General features: G+C 37.6%; 1 protein-coding gene across 1 annotated transcript; it reads left to right on the top strand.

Annotated features, from left to right (window-relative positions):
- The first annotated feature begins 7,668 nt into the window (after positions 1-7,668).
- Positions 7,669-9,243, top strand: LOC126513791 (putative vomeronasal receptor-like protein 4). The gene is made up of 2 exons (XM_050162331.1): positions 7,669-7,677; positions 8,317-9,243. Exons 1-2 carry the CDS (start codon positions 7,669-7,671, stop codon positions 9,241-9,243), a joined length of 936 nt encoding a protein of 311 aa, XP_050018288.1.
- The last annotated feature ends 541 nt before the right edge of the window (positions 9,244-9,784 follow it).

Here is a 9,784-nt window from a genome sequence, read left to right as displayed (position 1 = left end):
AATGACATCTTGAATTTTGCATGCAAATGGATGGAAATAGAAAACACTATCCTGAGTGAGGTAAGCCAGACCCAAAAAGATGAACATGGAATGTACTCACTCATAATTTGTTTCCAGCCATAAATAAAGGACATTGAGCCTATAATTTGTGATCCTAGAGAAGCTAAATAAGAAGGTGAACCCAAAGAAAAACATATAGTCATCTGCCTGGATATGGGAAGTAGTCAAGATTGCCAGGCAAAAATCGGTAACTTGGGGGTGGGGTTGATGGGGGTAAGGTGAAATGGAGTGAGAAAAGTGATAAGGGGAGGATGTGGAGAGCTTGGGGAATGGGATTGTTGGGATAAAGGAAGGGTGGATATGGGAGCAGGGAAGTATAAATCCTAATTAAAGAAGCCATCTTAGGGTTGGCAAGAGACTTGACTCTAGAGGGGCTCGCAGGTGTCCAGGGGGATGTCCCCAGCTTGTACTTTGGGCAACTGAGGAGAGGGAAACTTAAATGACCCTATCCTATAGCCATACTGATGAATATCTTGCATATCACCATAGAACCTTCATCTGGCAATGGATGGAGATACAGACAGAGACCTACATTGGAGCACCGGACTGAGCTCCCAAAGTCCCAATGAAGAGCAGAAGGAGTGAGAACATGAGCATGGAAGTCAGGACCGCGAGCGGTGCACCCACCCACTCTGACAGTGGGACTGATCTATTGGGAGCTCACCAAGACCAGCTGGAGTGGGACTGAATAAGCATGGGATAAAACTGGACTCTCTGAACATGGCGGACAATGAGGGCTGATGAGAATCCAAGGACAATGGCACTAGGTTTTGATCCTACTGCATGAACTGGCTTTGTGGGAGCCTAGCCTGTTTGGATGCTCACCTTCCTGGACCTGGATGAGGGGGAAGGACCTTGGACTTCCCACAGGGCAGGGTATCTGGACTGCTCTTCAGACTGCAGAGGGAGGGGGAATGGAGTGGGGGGAGGGGGGAGGAGTGGGGGGAGGGGGAGAGGAGTGGCGGGAGGGGGAGGGATATGGGAGGCAGGGAGGAGGCAGAAATCTTTTCAACAAAAATGAATAAATAAATAAAATAAAACTCAGATGTATTTGAATTAAGAGAATAACCAAGGTGACAGTTATAATTAGTGCTGAAATAAACTTCATGATAAATTATAAGAAGGGGTCAATTGACAGTTATATGCTAAAAAACAAGACATTATTGGTTTCTACTACTGAGTGTATGAGCTATACAATCCTGTGAATACACTCACTGGAGGAGGGTAAGGACTAGTAAGAGAACAGTCTACAACTGGAGCTGGAGGTTCATGCCTAAACTGTAGAGGAAGGAAGTGTTCTGGCAGGGAAATGCAGCATGATCTCCCACTAGCTTTGAACTGGCCATGGGACAGACAACTTTGAATTTCTGATCTTCCACCTTTGCTTCTTCGCTGTAGTAAATATATATGTCCATTACAGTGTTGGATTATGTGGCACTGGGCTTCAAACACAGGGATTCAGACTTTCTAGGCACACAGTCTATCACCGTAGCCCCACAGCCTGCTTTTGCTGATAGTACTGTTACATCACCTCCTGCCTGTGCTCTCTGTAAGAAAGATTACTTTTCCTAAGTGTGTTTGGAGGAGGTGACAGTCTCTTAACTTTAGCAAAAGTGTTCATGCTTTCTAGATGAGTCCCTGGAAATTACCAGGAAAGTTTTGGAAACAGGAAGGATACCTTGGGGGAATCTGAAATGTTTGTCTGCTTTTGTTAAAAGCAATGTTATTACTTTTGTTTTGTTCACAAGGCCTGACAGCAGCTAATCTGCACAGACATGTAGGGCCTGCAGAGAGTAACTCACACACAGGAAACCCTGAGCTCAGCTGTATCTGCTCCACTGTTTCCTGGAATTAGGAAAGTTTACTTTCCCATTTGATGGTTGCACTTTGTAACAACTTCAACTTCAAAACTGCCCTTTTCCAGATGATGTGAAAATTATGAGCCTAGAGGGAGATGAGCAGATGACATTTCTTCTTTATAACTGCTTCTTAGAGCCTCATTTTATGTGGATGTTTAATCAAAGGCCTGGTCAGGTGAGTGCTTTTTCTATTCATTAATAGTAAGCGCTAAGTAGGTGGTGAAATGAGTTAGGGTTTCTGCAATAAAATGATTAGAGAATTCTCTGCTTTTTTACTTTTGAGCCACACTGTATAATAAGAAAGCACAACTGATGCTTGTTGACATAAAAACATGAGTGTAATGATTTATAAAAAATATAAATGTGGTCACTTACTATGATCTCTGAATATAATGTATGTGATGGTAGAAGGGGAATACTGGGAAGAGCACAGGGCCAAGCAGAAGTGTGGATAGAGGCAGGAAAGCTAACAGGGTGAAAGATGACTGATGGATATTATGTATTGAATAAAAAATTTTATGAAACCATCACTTTTAACAATGAATGTATACTAATAAATATGTAGCACATGACCCCAAATGGAATGTATTAAGCAACATATCTTAGTATAGATTCTCCTGAGTGTATACTCTAATAATTCTAAAAACATGATTCCACCTAGCTAATGGCAGTTGTTTTAGGTTCTCTATTCCTGTAAGAAAATTCGTGGATGCTCACCTTACTAGACCTGGATGGAGGTGGGTGGTCCTTAGACTTCCCACAGGGCAGAGAACCCTGATTGCTTTTTGGGCTGACGAGGGAGGGGGACTTGATTGGGGGAGGGGGGGGAAAGGGGAAGCGGCCGTGGGGAAGAGACAGAAATCTTTAATAAATAAATGAATAAATTTTAAAAAAAAGAAGAATAAATCAGTCATAAAAAAAGAAAATAGCTGAAATAACTTAGAGTATAAAAACCAAAAAACACTCATTTATTGCTTTGCTTGGGTACATTTACAATATTGATTAGTTTAAATTATGTTTGGTATTTTTTCATTTCAAACATTTTCTCAAATTAACTAACTATATGCATTTATATGAAACTTAAGCCTGGAATTTAGAAGAAATATTAACTAATTTAGTGTTTATCAATAATTTCATATTATGTTAGGTTTGCATATACTTAAGAATGTTTAGAAAAGTTTCAACTCATGGCCTAGTAAAACATAAGATGTTCTTAACATTGTATAATAAATTTCAAAATTTTAATGTAGATTTGTTGATTGTATTGCAATGGTTTCTAATAAAGTAGATCTTTTCTAGGTATTTTAAAAGTATTGGGAAATTTCACCTTACTCATTTATCGAATCTTTTAAAAGTTCTTGTTTTACAAAAATGTAAAACAAGAAATTTCAGTAAGAGTCTTGAGTGTTTTAATTAAAATAAATTCATTTTAATATTTTAAGTTTTCCAAATTGAACTTTGTGCATTGATACTGATGTAATTAGCATGAGAAAAGTCTTTGCAATTCTTAAATTGTATAAAATTAATTGAAGCCAAAATCACCGGTATCTCATCTAACAGTTACAAAATACACATTCACAAAAATGTCATGTAAATTAAGTTTAGCTGCTGAATCAAAGTCCATCTTATCTTGCTTGACTATCACTTACTAACATATAGAGGAGATTAAGTGGAAGTGAAGGCAGGTGCAGTGCTACCTTTGAAGGCTAAGGCAGGAGCATTGTGAGTTTGAAGTCAGTTTGATCTACAGAGCGAGACCGTCACTCTCACACACAGAAAATACAACAAAATTAAAGTAGAAAATAGATAATGTAGAATTATGTAATCATTGTCAATAAAATGAAACAAAATGATGCAAACAACTATCATTAAGTTTATGGGCACAGAGTAGCGACAATACAAAAACAAATTGTTAGAAATATGAGTTAACAATTGCAAACATTATGGAACTTTCATTTGTTTTGACAAATTTACTTTAAAAGTCTGCATGGGCAGACTAGACAGGGCCCAAACTCTGATCAAGTCAACCGGAAAATAGAGGGTAGATGCACTCTTCATTTTCCTTAAAGTACATTTTATTACACGAACATATTTTATATAAATCACAGGATTTTACTCAAAGGCTATACAGGTGTTCATGTTCGTATTCCTAGTGCGCACTATGCTATTGCTCTATTCTTAGTCTCAGTAGTCCAATAATGTCACACACATACACACACACATTTTCTGTGAACATTTTCGTATCTTTTCCAGATTTAAGTCATGGGAGTTATGATCAATCTCTGGGTCTGACTGCTTCCCCACAGGCTCTGCAGTGATACTGCTGCTTCATCGCAGGGGACCTGGCTGGTAAGTGTGAGATCGTTATAATCTATCTATGTCTTTGTGCTTCCAGTTTAATCTGTGCTAAATTCAATTTCCAAAGAATAACTTATGCATTTAAATTATTTAAGAGTATCAGGCAATAGCTAAGAATTAGTGTGTTATTAATAAGTAGTCACTATTTGTTCTTGCTGGCATTATGTATTTCATAAAGATCTCTTCACAGAACTAGTTTGGGTGGCTAAGGTCTTCATCTTCCTGAGATTTTTGAAGACATATTAATATTGTTGACAGTGGACAGCACATCATCCAACCGCATGTATCTTGTCATCTAAAATCACACACTCTGTGTTCTCTCTGAGCAGTCACACTGTTTTTGTTCATTATTCACTAATTATGGTAAAATAAAATGAAAGTGATTCTTGATCTAATATGTTTGTATGTTCATTATATTATTATCTTCTTAAAGCAAAATAAAAAAGAATATAATAAATTCATAATACAAGACTGTTCTAAAATTAAATACTGTAATAGTGAAGGGGTAAAGTGATTTTTCTTGGAAGAATGTGGAGCTAGGCAGAAAGCAACTTAACTTCTTTCACGATTCTTCCAACAGCTGCTTGCAGACTGCCTAGCCTTTTGGTCTGTGTCAATTTGATGGCTTCTCCACTCTTGTGAATATTTATGGGCACATCATGTGTTTCAGTACTTGCAACTAAATATTACAATTTGAACTTTAGAGAACTCCAGAAACAGCAATAACAGCCACCTTCAGTGTCTGCTCTGAATGTGCTCAGTGCTTTCCTATCAGGCGGAGCAGTCCCAGTCTTCACACTCTTGCAGACTTTTAGGTGCGTATACAGTGTGCCCTAGAGGGTCCAGATCTCCTTGACACTGCAGTACTTTGTGGATTCTACTTCTGGTGTTTTCTTCTATTCTATGGCTTCCTGGTTACATTAGTTTAGGATAATTCTTTTTGTTCTGTTATGGCAGTTATGGAACTGCCAGAGGCAACAAATAAAAATTCCTGATTATATTTTTAAGTTAAGTTAAAATAAACATCTCCAAGTGGTGTGCACACTAAAACTCCAAAATTCAGGAGGTAGAAGAAGAAGGAGCATAAAATTGAGAACATCCTTGGGTTCGTAGCAAGGTCAACGCCAGCATCTACTATAGACTGAAATCTTGTCTTAAAAACAAGCACAAACAAACAAAACTTCAGAGGTCAAGAATATGTGTGCCTTAGTTTTAGAGTGCTTTTCTAAATTGTGAAGAATACTTAGATTGACCTCAGCACTGCAGGAAAAAATTTATATATAGCAAAATTACTTTTCTCAGTGAATATATACATTAACACCTCAGTTTGTAGCCATGGTAGCTTTGGACTTTTCTGGTCAAGTTTCAGCTCCAGTGAACCCAAAAGAAAGAAACCACTTGATCAACTAGAAGATATGTCATTTTTTTGTATGAGATAAACATTTACAAAGCAATGGATATGAAGTAGAGAAGTTGAAGTGCATAAATTTGGGATAATAAAACTTTTTTAGATTGCTATCTTTATATTATTATATTATCTTCTTTTTGTGGCTTATAATATATGTGCTATATTAATAAGTTTTAGATCTATAGTTAATAATAAATGTTTATGTGTATATGATTTGACCACTTGCAATTTTAAAGTTGGAATTGGGCTACAGTTCTTACAGTTTGGAGATGAACACTTGAATGAGATTTTATTCTGGAACTTTTATTTATTAAGATTTATTTATTTCATTTTATATACATATGTGTTTTGTGTGCATGCATGTTGTGCAACACTTGCTTTCCTAAATCAGAAGAAGGCAATGGAGCCCCTGGAACTAGTTATAGATGGTCATGAGCCACCATACTGGATAATCAAACCCAGGTCTTCCACAAGAACAAATGTGCTCTTAACACTGAGCATCTCTCAGGTTCCTGTCCTGGAGATTTTAAAACACAGTTCACCACGGTGAAGCTTCTGTAGATGTATGTTAGTAGGAGAAACAGAAGCTTGGCTCTTGCAATTGGGATGAATCTATTCATTTACTAGATTATGCTTTTTAAGAGTAAAAATCATGTAATTATAAAGTGTATGATTTATGATCTCATATCCATGGGGAGATTTTACAGTTATATTATATATATATATATATAGATATATATCTCTATATATATAGAGAGATTATACATGTAGGACCCACTAACTTCTGCATTATCTTTATACATGCCTGCATTAATTAGAGTATGTGGAATATGGTAGTCAACTTGAAAATACAATTGGTCACTCTTTTCTCACAAAAATCTTTTTTTTTTTTTTGGTTTTTCGAGACAGGGTTTCTCTGTGGTTTTGAAGCCTGTCCTGGAACTAGCTCTTGTAGACCAGGCTGGTCTCGAACTCACAGAGATCCGCCTGCCTCTGCCTCCCAAGTGTTGGGATTAAAGGTGTGCGCCACCACTGCCCGGCCTCTCACAAAAATCTTAATCAAGGTAATTGTTTTCTATTTCTACCACAAAGCCAATTTTAAAGTACCTAATTAAATTAATTTGATAAAATAATGACACTTGTCCCAGGGCCAAATAACTAACATCGTTATCAAAGGTTAAAAATGTTGCTTAAAATTATAAAAACTGTGTGCTGATGATGTGTGAGAACACTGAGGACCTTGATTTCCACTGCATGGGAAAGAATCTCTTTTAACACAGAAATTCCAAAACAGCATCACTATATGGTCATCTGTGGCAAGTTCATGTTTGTCACAATGTGCTGAAAATAGTGTTTCTTTAGTGTGGCATGTTCTCTCCTGTTAGAGGCTCCTGGCTCCACTTCTGCAGATTTGAGTATGTAGCCTGTAGTATCTACAGATGCCAGGAAAGCAAAATGGGATCATGGCCAGGATGGGGGTGGTAGTAGAGAAGAATGGAGAGGGGACAAGTAATAGAAGGGTAAGAGCTGATCAGTGAGAGAGTGAAAGGGGTCTCCTTAGAGAGGAGGAGGGATGCAAATCCAGAGAAGGTGGGAGTAGGTAAAGGGAATAGCAGAATACAATTGATCCCATAAGGGAAATGGAAAAGCAGGTGGGGAGGCTCCTTAGGGAAGGGGGAGGGGATTAAATACAGAAGGAGGATGTAGGTAGGTAAAATAACAATACAAATGGCTGAAGAAGACACAGGATTCACATTGTTAACATTTTATCTCCTCCCTGCCCTCAAAAAAGAAAAGAAAAAAATAGTGTTTGTCTCTGAAGCTGGGAGTTAGGTAGCTGGGAGTTAGAACTTGAAGTCAAGTTCACAAAAGGTTTAAATGAGATTGGAAGTAAACAGAGAGACATGTAGGACCATTTATGAGCATAATGGTTATACAATTCACAGGGCATGGAAAGTGCACTAATGGTCTCCTGTTGTAGCTATGTCTTCAGTTCCAGACCTAAGGAATGTAAGATTTCATAAAAAAAAAAATAAATAAATAAAACCGGATGAATTGAGATAGACTTTTTGCTGCCTAAAACAGTAGGGTTATCATGCGTTCATTACTGTGATTCCATTAGAATTATGAACCTAAACCTGCATAGAGTTGCAAAATAGAGCTTGTTAAAACCATGGACTATGGAGGCTAACACACTTGATTTTTTGGATTTCTGATTTTTCCCAGATCAGAATAATTTTTGTTTAGTTTTACAGGTGGGATACTGAGTTCATCACTACCATTTTAGGTGTTAAGTATAAAATAAGGCAATATAAATCAGTAGGATTGATTTTTCTAAGACATGAGGTCCAGATGAAATATAGGAACATGAAGTGTGTATTCTGTATAGGATGTGGGTGACAATGCATTTATTATGCACAATATGCTATATATACAGAAATTACATGGAGGTCATATAGAAATATAGGCCATATCTAGTCTGGAACAATAAAAATAAAGTGACAGATAAATCAAGAATAGGTAGGTAAAAGACAGTGATGATATAGACATATTGACGAGTGAGTCACAAGTTTGATGTATACTCTATTATTTTTCTAGGTATATGAAATATGCTCCCACTATGCTTTTAAGATGACTACATTTCCCACTTTGTCCTCATTAAACAATGTCCTTTATTTCCAAGCTGCACTTGGGGTCCTCGCCAATATATTTCTCCTTGTTTTCTACACTTTCATAATCCTATTTCACAGACCTAAGCCCATGGACCTGATCTCTTGTCAGCTGACCTTCATCCACACAATGTTGCTCCTCACTGGAGGGGTTGTTTGGGTTACAGACATATTTGAGTCACTGAACATTGACAATGACATCAAATGCAAGGCAACATTTTACATAACCAGGGTGATGAGAGGCCTCTCCATCTGCATCACCTGCCTCCTGAGTGTGTTCCAGGCTGTCACTATCAGTCCCAGTACCTCTTTCTTGGCGAACTTTAAACTTAAGCTAAAGAAGTACATAATCCATGGCTTCTTCTATATTTGGTCTCTCACTTTGTCATTCAATAGCAACCTGATCATCTATGTTGGTGGTTTTACCAATGTGAGTGAGACCAATCAGATGAAGGTCACGAAATCCTGCTCACTCTTCCCCACAAACTACATCATCAGGGTACTAGTGTTAACAGTGACAACATCCAGAGATGTATTTCTTGTAGCAGTTATGCTGACCACAAGTGCATACATGGTGATAATCTTGTTCAGACATCAGAGACAATGCCAACATCTTCACAGCCTCAGCCGCCCGAGATCATCCCCTGAGAAAAAGGCCACCCAGACCATCTTGCTGCTGGTGACTTTCTTTGTGGTCATGTACTGGGTGGACTTCATCATCTCATCCACTGCAGTCCTGTTATGGATGTACGACCCAGTCATCCTGAGTGTTCAGAAGTTTGTGATGAATGTCTATCCCACAATTACTCCTTTGGTACAAATCAGTTCTGATAACAGAATAATCAATATGCTGAAAAACATTCGGTCAAAATACCACCAGATTTTGTAAAAAAAAAAAATGTATTTTTTTAAAATGTATTTATTTTAATTTATATGGAGAGTGTTGTGCCAGCTTGTGTGCATGTGTGAATTTCTGGTGCCCAGGGAGGTCAGAAGAGGTCACTGTATCTCAGGGAACTGGACAGGCTAGGAGCGAGGCTAGGGCAGCCTCAACAATTTCTTATTCTAAAAAACAGACTTTTCATTAACTGTTTGATAGTCCTTGTAGCAAATCAAGATTCTTCACATATTTAAATATAATTTATTGTATAACACATACACATTCTTGTGATATTTCTGCTGCTAAGTACTATAGAGTCCTTTAAGTCCATTGTACACCATAAGTTGAAATTTCTACACGAATTTTCTTACTCTCTCCTTTTTACTTTATATCATAAATGTTCCCTTGATGCTGAGGTCACTCAAAGGAAGCCCTTTACTAATACTTTTTTGTTTGTTTGTGTTTTGTTTTGTTTGTTCGTTTTTTTTTTCAAGACAGGGTTTCTGGAGCTTTGGATCTTGTGCTGGAACTAGCTTCTCTAGATCAGGCA

This window comes from Alexandromys fortis, unplaced genomic scaffold (assembly GCF_014885135.2).
Source record: "Alexandromys fortis isolate MF-2015 unplaced genomic scaffold, M_Fortis_MF-2015_v1.1 scaffold_117, whole genome shotgun sequence".
In the NCBI taxonomy this organism is placed as follows: Eukaryota; Metazoa; Chordata; class Mammalia; order Rodentia; family Cricetidae; genus Alexandromys; species Alexandromys fortis.
The sequence above is the reverse complement of the archived record's forward strand: the minus strand, read 5'-3'. Positions and strand labels throughout refer to the sequence as shown.